The sequence below is a fragment of the Elephas maximus genome, chromosome 3, assembly GCF_024166365.1.
Source record: "Elephas maximus indicus isolate mEleMax1 chromosome 3, mEleMax1 primary haplotype, whole genome shotgun sequence".
NCBI lineage: Eukaryota > Metazoa > Chordata > Mammalia > Proboscidea > Elephantidae > Elephas > Elephas maximus.
The window spans coordinates 116,383,672-116,401,666 of record NC_064821.1 but is presented as its reverse complement, the minus strand read 5'-3'; the positions used below and the strand labels follow the sequence as shown (position 1 = coordinate 116,401,666).

Sequence of the window (17,995 nt, the reverse complement as noted above, 5' to 3'; positions counted from 1 at the left end):
GAGAGGTGTCTGCTTGCAAGCAGCTATCTAAGATACATCTACTGGTCTCTTCTCATCAGGAGCAAAAGAGAAAAAAGGAAACCAAAGACTTAGAGAAGAAACTAGTCTAGAGGACTAATGGTCTACAAGAACCACAGCCTCATGAGACTACCCTGAGACCAGAAGAACTAGATGGTGCCAGGCTACTAGTAATGACTGTTCTTATCAGGGCCACGATAGGGGAGAAACGTGTGGCACAGAACTCAAATTCTTAGAAACTTACTGGACCAGTCGAGACTAGAGGACTCCCCAAGATAATCGCCTTGATATATTCCATAAACTTTGAACTGAAACTACACCCTGAGGTCATCTTTTAGCTAAATACCAAATTGGCTTATAAAATAAAGGATATTACCAATGAGTACTGAGCACCTTTAAAAAAAAATCATCTATATGAGACCAAATGGCCAACAATTACTCTAAAGCAAAGATGAACGGATAAGGGGACAGGGAAGCCAGATTATTAGAAATGGAACATTCACAATGTAATGAGTGAGAATGTTAACACATTGTGAAAAATGTAACCAATGGCACCGAACGATTTCTGTAGTAATTGTTAAATGGGAACCTAATTTTCTGTGTGAACTTTCACCAAAAACACAATAAAATATTATTAAGAAAATAAACAAATAAAGGTGAGGCAACATGGCCTTTCATCTCAGTGCCTCTGCCCGAGGATGGCAGCAGGCAGACGTGCACAGGCAGTCATCTCTGGCTTATTGAATCCCTATAAGCACATTCTTCTGTGATAAAATGTCAACCTACAAAACAGCTATGAAACTGGAAATTATTAACTGAAATGAAAAAACAACGGAGGATGCATGATAGCAGAGTGATGAAATTAAGGCTCAGTCTACACATTTCAGCCTGAAATTTGTTTTGGAATGATACTGTCATACATTTTGAAATAAAATGAAAAGGAAAATGTTAACAATAGCAGTAAAAGTTTGACAATCATTTCTTTCACCCATAAGAATTCTAAGAAACTTTGAGTAGTAGAATAAGTCAGTGGCAAAAACCAAGTGGCAAGAAAGGGAGTCTTTTCACTTTGACATCCTCTATTTGCCAAAAATCCTTGATCAGCTGCCAGTTGTCCGGTTATCTAGCTCTTCAAATTGCATACCCAATCACAGACATTTTTATTGCCTTGGGTTAGTTTTGTACTTTTTCTTTTTTGCTTTTAGATTTCTTCCAAAAAAAAAAATATATATATATATATATATATAAGTAAGTAGCTTTAATCTGCCACTCTTTCTATTGCTTTAATCTTTGGCTAGTTTGTTTTCTACCTCTGACTTAATAGCCATTTGATAGACACTCTTTGGGTTTGTACTTTTAGTAGAGAAATAATTTAGAGTCTGGATGAGAACAATCCCCTGATTTTGTGACAGTGACACCCTTCACTACAGGAGAAAACTGCATTGTTGGACTGGTATTAGCAGATAAAGTGATGTGTCTTGCAAGTTAAAGAATGTTGTATCAAGAAAGAAAATCCAATACAAAAGGGACTGCGAAACTAAACAATGTTTTATTCATCTGTCACTTCTGCTTTAAGTTCAAGAAGAATTTTTCCATTCACATTTCTCTATCTGCATTATTTCTGAGAACGAATCTCATTACATAATAGAACTCGAGCGTGTTTTAAAATTATCTATGAATTAAATAACAATAAAATCAATTGATTAAAAATAAATCATCCTGGTTCTTCAGATTAATGCAATAAATACTTGAAATTTTATACTGAATCATTAAATAGAAGAAATTATTTCATTGATTTCTTTAAATCTCTTTTCCTGATTTGGTTACTATTACTAAGTGCACTGAAGGGCCTTATTTTCATGGCATTTTTTACTTCTTACAGGACATGTACTCTTGCTTTGGTAAATAACTCTTGTTTAACAAGTTAGTCTTTACACACAACACACACATTCAGCCTTCTCTACCTTATAAAATAATTTGCAACTAGGGGGTCACTGAATTCTAATTGGATGTATTCATTCCTACTTCCCTAGTAAAGCATGGCCACATTGATTTCCTGGAGAAGTAACATGATAATCACTTAAGCTATGCTTTAAAAGAGTACAGTTAATTCAGCCAAATACTGCTTACCTGAAAGGAGTGCACTTGAAATTCTCAAGACTAGATTTGAGCCCCTAGCTATTTCTCTAATTGTTCTTTGGATTGTTCTAGATAACTTGTACAACCTCATACAGTGCATTTTATCCTGTTCCAGAACAATAACTGAGTTTTTGCCATAAAGACCATGCTGAGGCTATAAGGAATGTCTCTCTCGGGGCTGTAGATTGTGCTTAAAGGTTTTTTTTTTTTTTTAATTTAAAAAATCTATAATTGTATGATTTCATCAATCTGCCCTTTTGCTGACTCATTTCTTATGTTTGGGCAGAGCTCAACGACAGTGAATGCATTTGTCTGCTATTTCTTCTTGAAGTTACTTTTCCTTAGCAGTCTCAGTAGCATCTGTCGTTTCCACTGCTCTGGATGCAGTCTTTACATCAATGCAAAGTTCTAACTGACAACACTGCCAAGAGTGGGGGTGAAGTGAAGAGGATGAGGGATGCAAGAAGAGTCTCAACCTACCAAATGATACAGAAAGATCTCTTTTCCTAATGTTTAGAAAATGTTTTAGGTTTGAAATGACTCTATATAAAGAATTTCAATCTGCTTTTGAGTTTCAATGACTGCTCAGTCTACCAGAAGAAAAATTTACTCGTACCAGTGAAAAATCTACTCCTATCAGAGGAGAAAAATGAGGCTCGGTAAAGAGTATCAGAAAAGAAAGAGACAGGATTGAGCCTGGCATTACTCACAGTGATAGAGAAGATTGTTCTTCTCATTTGCTTACAGACTGATGAAGTCAAGGCATTACCCCTGTGGGCTCTTCACCGTTAATAATGTATGTTGCTTTGGGAGGGAAAAAATATAAAGCCTAAGGCAAAACATATTTCCTTCTGTACAAAAGGAGAGTTTAGCTACAGCGCTGACAATCACTCAGGTTTCAAAATCATTTTTCAATTTCAATTTCACTTTAAACCAGAATAGATAATCTCGACTTTGCTGTTATTGATAGAAGTAAGAAATACTTCTTTTTTTTTTTTTTTTTAATATGATGTGGTTAAGTGCTACAGCTGCTAACCAAGAGGTCAGCAGTTCAAATTCACCAGGCACTCCTTGGAAATTTTATGGGGTAGTTCTACTCTGTCCTATAGGGTCGCTATGAGTCGGAATCGACTCGAAGGCAGTGGGTTTTTTTTTGTTGTTGTTTGTTTGTTTTTATATGATTGATTTTCATATCCGCTTCATCCAAATCTTGACTGGTGGTGTCTTATAGCCTCAAAGTCTGCTCTACATTCTGCCATTCTTACTTTTTCCAAAATTTAAATCCTCATCTCTCTTTCTTATCTGTTCTAGACCCTTCCTCTATTTCTATGTAAATGGGCTACTTTGCCCCTGCCCCCGCCTTGATATAAGGGATTCCAACAGCACTATTACCAAGTCTCAGTTACATTAAAAAAAACAAGAATTATAGTCACTTTTATTCCATTTCCACATACTGATTGCAATATTTCTTTTTACTGATAGCAACATTTCTTTTTAATAGAAATTGATTTTGAGAAAGTTACTTTTCAATGACTATAACTTAATGATTATATATTTTATAATGTAACAATAAAAGACTTCCATTTAAATTCCTAAATGTATGTAGGTCATGGTGATTTTTCTTATATCATACTTTTAAACATCCACTTCTGATTTAAAAATAACATCGGTTTATTCTCTCACCCTCTAAAAAATTCTTCAACAGACTGACCTTTGTTACCAGGTAAAAAATAAATTCTGGTAGATGTCTAATTTGGTTGTTTTAAAACACAAATGATAGCTTGGCCATATGGCCACCAGAAAAATAATTCATGACTTTCAAAAGGTATTTTAGATCTTACCTTTCTAAATTTGCTTTAATTCATTAAAATGTATTATATGAAAAACATAACGAATGCCAAGATTAAAATAAGGAATGAAATACTTTTTCCCAGAAACTTAGCACAATTTTCTTTTTAAAAATACTTTTTAAAAAGTATTTAAATGGTTCTGAAAAAACAAAAGTTCCAATTTGTGTGTGTGTGTGGCGGGGGGCGGGGAGGAAGGATAATAAAACCATGAAGATGACAAAATAAAAAACAAAACCACGTAATTTCTTCTAGTTTCTCTTGCTGAGTTCTAGGGCACGCCTCAGAGATGGCGGGCATCTGGCAACACTGAAGCCCTTAATGGCTGAGCTGGTATCACAGATACGAGAAAATCACGGGTTAAGTCAGCATAAGGGGTAAGCTTGTGAGCAAGACTAAATTACCCAAAATTTTACACTTTTCAACTGTGTCCATCCTGATGTTGACCCTTGTTACCAGTCTTTGTTACACTAAGTGCCAAGTCATTACGCCCTTACCCTAGAGTAACACACACTCAGGGAAGAAAGAGTCACGGATGCTAAAAGAGACCTTTAAATGTGTAGTCTTTACATATTAAAGAGTTTTCAGATTTAATATTGTTAGGATTTTAAAGTCTCTTGGTTGCTCATTCCAGAAGGGAGGTGTTTGAAATGTCCTTTGCTTTAATAGGTCACTTTAATCTTTTTGCTACAATTCTGTTCTACTCCAACATTTAAACATATCCTTAAAGGTATTAGCCTTCAATATAAATCTCCTCAGGGATATTCTAGCTATTTAAGACTCTCAATACTTTTAAAAGAGTTGGTCATTTTAGAATTAGGGAAGAAACAGTCTTGTGATTCTACGGAGATTTGTACCAAATGATAGACTCATGTCTGATTTTAAAATAACTTTTTCCTTTGGATTTATCTTTACATTATGACCTTCATATATACATATACATGTACACACACATACACACACGCACACAAAAAAACAACCCAGTGCCATCGAGTCGATTACTACAAACACACACACACATATAACTTTCTGTTACATATAGGAGGGTAATCTAAAATGCTTAGTCCTTGGTGTAACCTTGGCAAGTAACCTAAACTAAGTCTTAGTTTCTTATTTCATTAAATGGATAAGATAAGAGTGCTTACCTCATATAGTTATTGAGGCTTAGATGAAGAAATACATTAAAGCGTTTAACACAATGCTTGACACAGAGTATTTAATACTTAGTACCTACCTACCTACCTAATGGTTGTAGCATAGTCCAACACACTGCAGGAGTGAGAGCAGTACTGTGTTAGAACTCTAGAACAAATACTCCTTCTGAACCTACTATTATTTTCAGCCTTTGCAATAGTTTTTAATAACATTCTTAAAGTGCTCATTTAGGACTGCCTGAATTCAGGGAGAGGTTTACATAGCTGTGACATAATTTTTCTAACAGTGATTCCTAGACTTGTTGAATTAATGGACATCAAACTTAGAGATTTTGGGGTTTGACATGGCAAGAGGGAATTTAAAAAGCTACTGCCAACTATTACATCATTACAAAAAGAAGACGGGACATTTTGACACCCTCAGCATTTTGCCACTCTAGCGTACACAGGACAGTGACAGTAGAAATAGGAGCAAGGTTGTTCCTGAGAGATGAACACTTTTTGTCTAATTATTTTATATTTCCAAATCTCTGGGTCCATAATTTGGAGTGCCTGGAGCACTACTAGGCATGGCCATCAGTATTACCAATATTAGTTCAATCAAAAATCTATGATAGCCACAACAGAGAGCCACAAGTTCAAAGTCTTTCCATAAAACTTATTTCCCACCGAATTTCTGCAGCATCCCAGTAGTTTCTGGTGACCTGGGCATAGAGATAAGATTAAAAAAAAAAAAAAAAAACTTCTGCAGAGACTTTGAGAAACAGACTTGAATGGGACACTGGCTAAGACTTCTTCACCACTTATACTTTTTTGATTCTCTATTCCATTTGTAGTTCATTTTCTAGTTTTCCATTCTCATTCTTTCTAGACTAAGGCCTACTCATGTAATGATAACTGCATAAGTCATTAGCTTTTAAAAACATTTGTTGTAGGGTGCAATGTGAACCCAATAACAATGATACAATTATCACACGTATTTCAGCAAATCCTCTAGCCCAAGCTAATACTTCTATTACCATGTTCATTTTCTTAAGTTGATTCTCACTGAGTATTAACTAGAAACATTTGACTACTATATAATAAACTAAATTTGAATATTTAAAGCATTAAACCTTAAAATCTCAGATTTTAGGCAAAAGTGCTATAACAAGGGGTAGTCAGAAGATGCTTATCGTGATTGTAATAAGAAGATATAAACGACTTTGCACATTAAAGACATGATATGATTTTAAGGCCAAGTTACATTATTTCACATTTGACAAGAAGTATAACATTTTAACAAAGTTTTCAGACAAATTCCACAATTATCTTAACCTTTAATAAGGTTAACCAGTTCACAAATGTTTAATCAATCACAGGGTTCCATCGGGTTCTTAAAGTAAGTAGGGAGATAGGCAAATGGTCATCATAATTAGTATTGATGGTGTGATTAAACATAATATTATGGACTTTGAAAATTGATTTCATGTAAAATGGATGAATGGATGGATAATGTAAACATCTGTTAGTTCCATTTAGGGCAATAAATGAATAAGGTTTTTCCTTTTAAGAAAAAATGAGAGTAACCCTTTGCAACTATATAAGTGAATTGTGGTTCCTTCCTTTGATCAAGCAACCTAACCTTGGCTCTGATAAGTCCTTCCTCAATTTCTGGCCACCACATTCATCCTCTATTCTTTCCTCACAAAGGAAGAAATTTCTCTCCTTATATCTAAGGCTAAAGCCTCTTATGGTGCTCTGGATCCTACAGTCTCCTGCCTTTTCATGACCCTTGATTTCCAACTTCCTTTTCACTAATGGCGTCTTCCCTTCAACCTTTAAACACGTTCAAGTGACTGCCATTTTAGATATTCCTTCTCTCTTCCTTATATCTCTTTCTAGATCCTCCTGTAAGCCAGTTCTTCCTTTGAAAAGTGAATGTCTTGAGTTTTCTGTTTCAATTTACTCTTCAGTGTAGGTTTATATGGATTCTACTTCTATCATTTAAGTGAACTGCTTTTGCCAAGACAACCAATGACCTCCTTGCTGTGAAATCTAAGAAGCCTTTCGTAATGCTTATCTTGCTTCATGCTTTTAGCATCATTTGATGCTGTTGAGCACTCCCTCCTTAAAACATTTTTTTATTGATTTCCAAGATGCCACCTTTCTTTGTTTTTCCTTTTACTTTTTCAGTAGTCACTGGAGTTGACCACCCATCTATTCTACTCCACTGATTAGTCAAATCCAATCACATAACATCAATTCCTCTTGTGGGAACCCCTTAGCTATTTTGGATCAATGTGATGTAACGAGAGGCTTGTTGAAGAATTCAGGGAACAAAGGCCTTGGTTTTAAGAGACCACTACCAGAAGCTCCATTCTTTCTCCTGATGGATTTGAGAAAGGAAAACTATATCACCAATTGTCACTGTAGTCATCTTATAATTATGAGAAGAACCAATCTTAAACAAAGCCACCAGTGTGAATGGCAAAGTGGAAAGATGGAAAAGCCTAAGTATTAATAATTTAGATCTAAGGACTAAATCTGAGGCTTACCCTAGATAGTGACTACTTTTTATGTTAGCTAAATAGTTCTTTAATGTTCAAGGCTATTTCTGTTGTATTTTCTACAACTTGTAATACAAGGCATCCTATTGATAAACTCTTTGATTATTCTTTCTCAATGTCCTCTTCCTAAGCATATCTCTTAAATGTTGATGTTCCTTGAGGTTCTGTGTTATCCTTCTGTCTCACTCATGGCTTAATTATAATTTATGTTCAGATGATTCCAAAATTTGTCTTTCTAGCTAAGATTTTTCTCAGATAAATTTGTCTGAGATAACTTTCTCTCAGATAAATATATCTAAAGATCCACTAAACATTTCCACTCTAATGCCCTAAAGTTAATGCAAATCAACATATTAAAACCTATCTTTCCTCTCTGACTTCTACCTATTATTCTTGCTATATTTCTCATCTCAGTGAATGGGACATCATCACTTGGTTGCCCAAATTAGAAACCTTGACACTTCTGAAACGTCAACCTTGAAACCTTTATCTATATTTTATGCTTTATGAACAAGATCCTTTTGGATTTATCTTTTAAGAATACACTGTTTCCATCTAGTATCCCTTGGATTACAATAAAAACTTCTTAGCTGGTTCCATTGCCTTCGGTATTTCTCCTGTCCAATTCATTCTTCAAAAAAGCTCTCAGAGTACTCTTTAAGTGAAAATTTAATCATGTCCCTCTCCTGTTTAAGAAACGTCAGTTTTCCCTGTCCCACTTTCCTCCATATAAAGTCCAGCATGATCTGGCTTCTGCTTACTCCTCCAGCCTTATTTGACACCACTCTTCTCTCCCACTCCAGGTCACTACTATCCTCAACTTCCTTTAGTTTCTTGACTAAACAGGAGCTCTTTGAAGTGTTCTCATAGTTGTGCATTCTATCTTCACAGCACTCATCATACCATATTGTATCGCATTTACCTCAGTGTTGGATATTACCCAATAGGCATATTAATGACATACTTAAAACCTGCAAATCAGGGGCATTAAAAATTCTTTTGGGTAAAATAATTTGGTATTTACTACATATTTTAAAAAGCACTGAGGTAGCCATTGGGGGAAAATCATCACCCAGGATATAAAGAATGTATGTAGTTATGTAGTATATATCTGAGTTATGAGCCACGATTATAAAATGAACACTCGTGCACTTAAGAGCTGGAACTGCAATTCAATTTAAGAATGAGAACATTACCACTAATAATACTAGCTTTCTCTCAGGTCCTACTTCACCTCCTGATTTTCCTCTACAGGTAACCATAATCCTAAACTTTATGTTTACCATTCTCTTAAAAAAAATAGTTTTTCTACTTATGTACTTTTGCCTAAACAGTATATTTTTAGTTTTGCTTGTTTTTGAGCTTTATAAATCTGGTATTCCTGATGTGTCTCATCCTTTGCAACTTTTTTCACTCAACTTATGTATCTAAAGTTTATACCTTAAAAAAAAAAAGTTTATACATATTATGTTTAAATATGTTTACAATATTATTTATAAATATTATTGTAATTATAGCTTACTAATTTTCATTGCTGTAAAATATTCCTTTGTGAGAATAATAGTATTTATTTACATACTTTCCTGGTAATAGACATTTGGATTTTTCCAGTTTTCTGTTATTGCAGACATTACGAATATAATGTACACGTACAAGAGTTTTTCTAGGATAATATTTAGGGAGGGAATTTCTAGAAGTTGGGGTATGCTCATGTTCAGTTTTACAAGATAATTTGTTATCAGAATTGTTGTACTTTATATTCTCACAAGAAGTATAAAAGAGTTTCCATTGCTCGTATGCCTGCAAAAAACTTGTATTTTTTAGACTTCTGAATTTTTGACAGTCTAAACCCAGAAAAGAACCCAGTGCTGTCAAGTCAATTCTGACTCATAGCGACCCTATAGGACAGAGTAGAACTGCTCCATAGAGTTTCCAAGGAGTGCCTGGCAGATTTTATAAAATGGCACCTCTTTTCATTTCTCCGGTTGATAACAGATTTTGTTTTTTAAAAAAATGTTTATTCACCATCCTAATTCTCCTTATCTTTTATCAGTTTTTAAGTTGTGTTGTATGCCTTTTCTTATTGATTTGTCTTATTATTATTATTTTTTAATATTCTGGAATACCAATCCCTCGTTCGTCATATATGTTGCAAACATCTTCCTCCAGATTGTGGTTTGTCTTTTCACTCCCTTTATGGTGACTTATCATGTAGTACTTTAATTACCTATTTATCACTCAGCCTGCCTAATTAGACCACTAGCTCTTTGAGGTAAGAAAACTTATTTTTTTCTCCAGCATCTAGCAAGTACTCAGCATGTAGTAGTGCTCTGTGGCACATACAGTTGGCCACTAAATGTTTGTTGAATGAATGACTGGATGAATGAATTGCTATGGCTTTAGAAATGGTAAATCAATCTTTTGCAGTCAACTTTAATTTTAAACAAATTGGCTATGGTATATTGTTGAAGTCAAGAGAGTCCGAAGTATATACATCACACAACTTCCTGTATTTGCACTTCAGAGGTGGGTGGCAAACTACTAAGAGGCAGTAGTATGTGCAGAGAAGTGGCAGGATATTGTTTATAAACATTCATTATCAACTCTGAATTTTGGCAATGGTCATTTTCCATTTTTTGCAATGCATTTACAGTTAACCAAACTCCCTATATTGGGATAATATTTTGCCTAAATTTATCACAAAGTTGGAAATGATGTCAAGACAGAAGATATGGATTACATATTACAATGGATGCACAAGGTTCATGGTTTTTGTTATCAATTTGAAATTGGTTACCTTTTTAGTAATGGTGTCCGGAGGTACATCCCGCCTCCCAAGTGGATAAGGATTCCATTGGCCACTAGGAGATACATCTTCTTGTCCATTGTCTAAAATGTTGCTTTGCTGGGACGGGGTCTATTGCAAAAATGGTATGGCATTCTTTAGTGATGTAATAGAAGTTTACCATAGTTTTCTGAAAAGAGTCCCTAATGATTATGGTAAAATTAATTTTATTTAATTGTAGAAAAACATTTATCCTGGACTTGAAGTATTATACACTATTTACTGGGTAAAAATTCTAAATTGAGAGCTTTTCAGAGCAGTGAGAAATATAATTAAAATAACCATCTTAGAGTTATTTACTGGATTTTAAAGAAAAGTTTAGATTACTTATGGCACCTGGATAAAAATAATCAGAATAAAATTAATCAATTATTAAAAACCACAACATTTAAAGCTTGCTTATCTTGGTTTCTTAATAGGATCTTACCATTTAGAATATAAATTGAAACCATGTAAAACATAATATGTATCTACCAATAATCCAAACCATACCTAAAACATGTTTTATAAGCCTGTATTGATTCTGAGTGAATGCCTTGCACTAATCCAGATCAGTGTCAATGCTAGCGTAGCGCAAGACTTATGGCTCTAGGACATTATCCACAGATAGCTTTGAGGGAAAAATTAAAGTAACATCAAAATTATGCTATTAGAATCATAGTGTGAATAATTCATGACTGTTTTGATTATCCAAATTTATTTAATGACATATATTACTTATGTATTAGAGTTTAAACTCTTCATATGTATTTTATTTTTTACTGATTTTCTACTTAATATTATTATTTTTTTTAACAAATAATAATGCCAGTGTCTTTATAATTACTAGTATCCAATATTTTGGGAGGCCACAGTAAAAAAATATACCATTACTACATCGTTTCAACTCCAAGCAACCACACATCCTCAGAAAGAAGGTCTCTAGGTTTGGCGTTGAGGACACATAGCAGTGGTATGCTTTTCCTGTGGAAGCAAATGAAATTTTTGCAAAGGCTTTCTGTTCCTCTAGTATATAAGAGACAATGGTACTCCTTGAGTTCCTGGGAAATTCTTATGTGGGTGAGATATTATGCCCCAGTGTTTCCTATGACATTTCTGTACATGATTTGAAGGATCTGTCCTGATAAATAAAGCTGATTAAAGATTGTATGTGCATCTCCACTTTGTGTGAGGAATTGTCCTCCAACTCCAGAAAGGGATAACTGGGCCCATGTCTTTATAACATGTCCCAGATTGGCTGCTGGCCAGGCTCCATCTGGTTCTGCTGAAATGGAGAGTGGTCCTATTCTGTACTCCTTTAAAAACAATTCCATAATCACCCTACCTACATTTTGACCACAATTACTTTTTTAAAGCATTGTTTAGAAATATTTTAAAATTGGATTTACTATGACACTAGATGAACATTTCTTAGAGTTTAACTGATATAATGAAAAGTAAGAAGGTAACTCAATTTTCTTCTTGAACTTTGTCCATGTGACTCCTTTTTTCATAAGCTCATCAGAAAGAGTGAAAAAAAGAGAAAAGAGTTCCTGAGTTTAAGCTCCTGGGCTAGTTAGAAATGAATTTACTTGTTTTTGCTTAAGACCTCAAGCATTTAAAGTACATGCTACTTGAAATAGCCTAGCTATTCAATGCCTATCTGTCTGCTTGCAAGTATTATTTTTTAGTCTTTAACTTTTTCCGATTAATGTGTTTGCATATGTCCACACACAATATCCATACATTAAAATATGGGAAATCAAATCATTAAAATTAAGCAGTTGAAACATAATTATGCAGGTTAGACACTACCAGTCAGTGTTTTCTTTTTACATTTTTAGTGCCCATGCTTTTTCTGGCTTGGATTCTTTGCCAGTGAAATGGGCTAATAAATATGTTTATTTGGGTAGGCCTGTAAAACATATTTTTTGAAAAGCGGACAGAATTTAACGCCGGTTTCCTATTTTTTCACCATATCATCCCTATCTTCATCTTTTGCTTCCTCCACCACACTTGCTTCAATTGTCGAATCATGACTTCCATTCAGTTAGAGAGCAATTGAGAATTGCAACATTCTTTTTTGGTGTAAAATATGGCTAAACCTTTTAGTCAAAATCCTAATATCATGATGGCCTAGGCTCCTCACTAGTTTCTAAATTAATCCCTCTCTTTTTAAAATTAGAATTAACCACCATACCAATTCCTCTATATTACAGGGATCAAAGAGAACATAAACATGCAGATGAATTAAAAATATGTTTTCACTAGATGGTGAAATGAAAGGAAATTCCTGAAAGAAATTTTATTCATTAATTTCAAGAATGCTCTGGCTTTTTTTCCCCCTTATTTTTTTTTTTGAGGGAGACACTTAAGTCTTCAGAAAAACAAAGAGCGTGAAAACAAGTTCTTGATGTTTGTGGTGAAAACAAAGCAAAAGAGAACACTGCAGTAGATTCTCATTCTTTCCCAAATGAGTATGGCTGTTTATAAAAATTGTGCTTTTGATAAATGGTCGCTAAATGTATATAAATGCAGTTGCTTACCTGTTAAACTTCTATAAAAGGTTAAAAAAGAGCAACTGAAAAATGTAAAAAAAAAAAAAGTCATGAGGGTATAACTGTAAATTTATTCTTTTTGGAAAAATAACCAAACTGAGGTTTAGTTATTCATTCAATTATCTGAGGTACCTTTATAGATGTTCCGTTTAGATTCTTTAAAAGAGTAAGAATGAGTCTAATTTCTCCACCATATATAAATTAAAGATGAAAGACATGTAAAATCACCACAACTCAGCATTTCCTCAGCTCCTAAATTCTGCAGATCTTTCATATTTCAAAACAAAAGAGAAAATGGCCAGTGTGATTTAGTGAAACATCAGAAATTATTATATTTGATAATAAATGTAGTAATGCTGAGTAGAGGTCTTGCTGAACAGGCACTGGCCCCAAAGACTACTCTAGACTTAACATTCATGATTTTGACTACAGTGAAAGATCACAAATGTCTATTGGAAGAAGTAATTTCTAAGTTTGCTGAGACATAAATGTGTGTGCATACATGTATTTCCCTGTATATGCCTGTGTGTGTGCACATGAATATGAGTGTGTGCATGCATGTGTTATGTGTGTGTTCACATGTGAGTATATGTATGTGAACAGAACTCAAACCGGGTGACTAAATGAATTTAGCTAACCATCCAACAGCATTGCTCTTATTTGCTAATTGATACACAGTATTCTTGTGAAATCATACTTGCTGCATTTTGCTGGAGATATTATTTGAGAGTGGTATTAGAATTTGGTATTTTGCAAAGATCTTGGGATGTATTCCTTAAGAACTGAAGGATATTTTGCTTAGTAATTGGCGCACAGTTCACAAAGGACATTGCCATAGATTTAAAAAAGTGCAAAGATTTTACCTGAAGTATTTCTAGCAAACTTATTGTAATATTCTTTCTCAGCATACCTTTTGGAAAAGAATAGGAATTACAAATATAAAAGCACCAGGCTTAGCTCTAAATGATTGTGATTTCATGAGGTTTAAAACTGAAGGTGGTAGTGCAATACTCAAACAATTTTTAAATCCGCATTCCACTATAATGGTGAGAAAGCATCCATGTGAGTACTAACGTTATGATTTTGGTAATTTTAGCCAAATTATGAAGATATGTGGATTTACAAGCTGAAGGCTTTTTTCATAATTAGAAAGGTAAGCGAATCCTTCTTGAGGGATATGTAGCCAATAATAAAATTGATAGAAACTCTAAACATGAGATGCCCTGAGGTGTCGTATAGATCTTGCTTTGCTTTCAGCAGGAAAAAAAGGCATTAAGTAACTAACCCTTGACAGTAAGGTGAATAAACGCATACCAAATGTTGGTACTATTTGATCTGGAATTACATGCATATAGCCAGTAAGAAAGGACATGAGAAATTTAAAAATAGCTTAGTTGCAAACATTGCTATCTAAATTTTTCTAATTCAAAAGATAGCGTCACTAGTATCAAATAATGAAACAGATAGTGAGGCCATCTTCTCCCATGCAAAATTCCATGAAAAGATTACTATTACGTATATTCCCATCACTTTAGGCTCCCCTCCCCTGAAATTATGATTAATTTGCAATAGTTTCCATTTCAATTGGCCAGTAAGCAGTAGATACTACAGTATGATATATGGCAATAGAAGTTAAAACAAAAACCCATCAATTTCTCCGGTAAAGAAAAGGCCACACTATTCAGATAGGCAGCTGGATACCTGCAGACAGGAACTTAGAAAAGGCCAGTGATTTCTTCCCCAACCCTGCTTGCCTCTGGGATTGCAGTCTCGTGAATGATTAACTTGGGATGTTTTTGGATCCATAACTGGGTTTTTTTTTAACCTTCGGTCTTTCACTGCTACCAAATACACTTCTTGGTGCTCAGGAAATGCAAGTGGATCATAAAGAACACAAGATAATCACTAGCCTTTATTGACCTCAGCCAGATAAGAGAGCACATGAGGCTGAGAGCACACAGGAAATTATTTGGGTGATGATATGTTTTGGATTAGTTAATATACTCAACCTATGTATCCTTTTCTCCATCTCATAATAGAAATTCTCTTTCTGGACTGTTGTGAAAATGTTGTGAGATCATAACGCATATGAAAGAGCCTTACCAACTATTAAGAATTATATTCTATGAAAATGTCAGGTTTTATAAACATTTGAGAAGGCACCAAGGTAGAGTAAAACAGTATGGGCTCGGTGCCAAGCAGATTCAGATTCAAATTCTACCACTGTGCTAAAAGCAGGGGTTACAATAGTAAAACAGTAAAAATATAGATGAGGTCCTTGCCTTTGTGTGACATCTGGGCTTCAGGTTCCTTATCTATACAATGGAGATAAATACTTACTTTTGTGAAAGAACATATTTAAAGTAATTTGTGGTATCAGGTACATAATAGACTCTCATTAAATCCTAGTCTTCATCCTCTTCTCTAAGGAACCATTTATTCATTCTACCATTAGTCTGCATAATAAAAATGGTAGCTTAAACTGACATTTTAGGATATTATATTTCTCTCTGGTAACACAAAGTTTTAAGACATAGCTATGCTCAGTTACAACAGACCACATCCAAAGAAGCACACGGAATCATTAATCACATCATAGAGAGTTGCCTTAAATGCTTTTTGGAAAGGCAGTAAATAAATGAATAAATGCACAAATGAATGAATGAATAAATAAATAAAAATACTAATAACTTCATAATTTAATAGCTAATTTTTATGTGTTAATAAATGTTCTGGTGTTTACTGTTAAATCTTCTAGGAAATAGAACAGGCATCAATAGATGAAAATATAAAATTAAATTAAATTAATTAAACTAATTTTGTGTATTTGCTGGCATTTTCTTAATAGCTTAAAAGGGTTCCATTAAATTTTCATAAAAATGTGATTTACTGTTTGTTTATAATATAGAAAACCTATACTTAGTTTGTAATTCATGAAAAGTGTATAATTGATTTGGCATGTAGCAAAAACCAAAAACCTGTTGCCGTTTCTGACTCATAGTGACCCTATAGGACAGAGTAGAACTGCCCCATATGGTTTCCAAGGAAGAGCTGGTGGATTCGAACTGGTTTAGTAGCCAAACGCTTAACCACGTAACAAGTATGAAAGAAGTAGAAATATTCAGAACATAGCAAAATCTGGGAGATTCTTTCCTTTCACCCACATAAATATTCACGATATAAATTATCAAGTGCAGAGTTCTTCAATCATCACTCACAAATAGTTATATGCTTTATGTAGTTTATTACAAGTTTATAGTTTATTACAAGTTTAATAGAAAATTGAGAAAAAAAACTAACCAGATATGTATTTGTTGTTGTTGTTAGGTGCCCTGGGGTTATTTTTGACTCATAGTGACTCCATGTGACAGAGAAGAATTGCCACATATGGTTTCCTTGGCTGTAATCTTTATGGAAGCAGATTGCTAGGTCTTTCTCCCATGGAGACCCTGGGCAAGTTCAAACCACCAACTATATGGTTAGCAGCCTAGCTCTTAACCGTTTGTGCCACCAGGCCCCTTAGATATGCATAAACCAAAAAAACCAAACTCACTGGCATTGGGTCGATTCTGACTCACAGCGACCCTATTAGGACAGAGTAGAACTTGCCTCATAGGGTTTTCAAGGAGCAGCTGGTGGTTTCCAACTGTCGACCATTTAGTTAACAGCCGAGCTCTGAACCAATGTGCTACCAGGCTCCATCAAACCAAACCAAACCCATTGCCATGGAGTTGACTCTGACTCAGAGCAACCTAGGTAACCTTAAAAAAAAAAAAAAAAAAATTGCTGAGTCAGACCTCAGCTAACACAAATGGCGGGAATGGAGAGAGAAGAATCACAGAGTCACTCCTGGGCATATAATTTATAAGAAGACAACCTATGTGGGGCAGAAAAAATACAAAAAGGCACTCCTCTTAATTGCAGGAAATGAGGTTTGGCAATCAGAGAGGTTGGGGATATAATCTGGATTTCAGCCCCTGCGTGTTCTCCAGAGAAGGCACCATCTGCACAAATTTATGCAGCAACTCCATTCCCAGTGCTAAACTTTTAATATTTGACAACGTTAATTTAGATTCATTAGGCAACTTCATTCATTCCTCCTAGGCCACCTCAGTCATTTGCCACACACTTAACAAGAAATAGCCCATACATCATTAAGGATTTTTATGAATAAAAGAGACAATTTCAGAATTTGCATGGATGGATGAATAGTTTTGCCATTTGGTTAAGAGCTTAGGCTGCTATCCAAAAAGCTGGCAGTTTAAATCCACCAGTCGTTTCCTGAAAACACCAGTCGTTTCCTGAAAACACTGTGGGACAGTTCTATCTACTTTGTCCTATAGGGTTGCTATGAGTCGAAATCAGCTCAAAGGCAATGGGTTTTTTTTTGGCGGGGGGGGGGGGGTGGGTTATTAACAAACATTTATCTACTTAAAATCTTTATAAGTTGGTCTTCCCCTATATTTTAGTGCAATTTTCACGGCTAAGGAGCATGTAGGGGCTGCAAAGATACCTTAAGTAGGTGACAATAATTTATAGTAAAGCAAAAAAGTTGTAATAGATTGTTACACGTTTCTGGATCAAAAAAAAAAAAAAAAAGATCTTTGCTTAATTTCTCTCCTGGAAAGAAGGGTTCAGGAAAACTGAGCCTCAGTCATGGTTATAACCAGTGGAACCTAAAAAGGATAGCCTGAGAGGTTGCATCATAAGAGTGGGTAATTTTAAAGTTTGGCAGATTAACCAAACAAATGATCAGATCAAAGAAGCTGTAAGAGACAAATCTAGGCACAAAGGGGAAGGGACAGAGACTTCCACTGGAATTCAGGGGAGGATGGCAGAGCCTGGAGCTATTCTGGGAGCTGGCTGAGCACCCACCTCTGGTGTCTGATAAGGTTTCTACAGTGGT

At 34.8% G+C, this 17,995-nt stretch overlaps 1 protein-coding gene across 1 annotated transcript in view; it reads right to left on the bottom strand.

Annotated features, from left to right (window-relative positions):
* Nucleotides 1–17,995, bottom strand: part of LRRC7 (leucine rich repeat containing 7) — a 617,060-nt gene that overhangs the window by 69,848 nt on the left and 529,217 nt on the right. Inside the window, exon 23 of the mRNA XM_049879569.1 lies at nt 10,505–10,624. Within this exon, the coding sequence (XP_049735526.1) occupies nt 10,505–10,624 (120 nt within the window). The remainder of the gene's footprint in view (nt 1–10,504; nt 10,625–17,995) is intronic.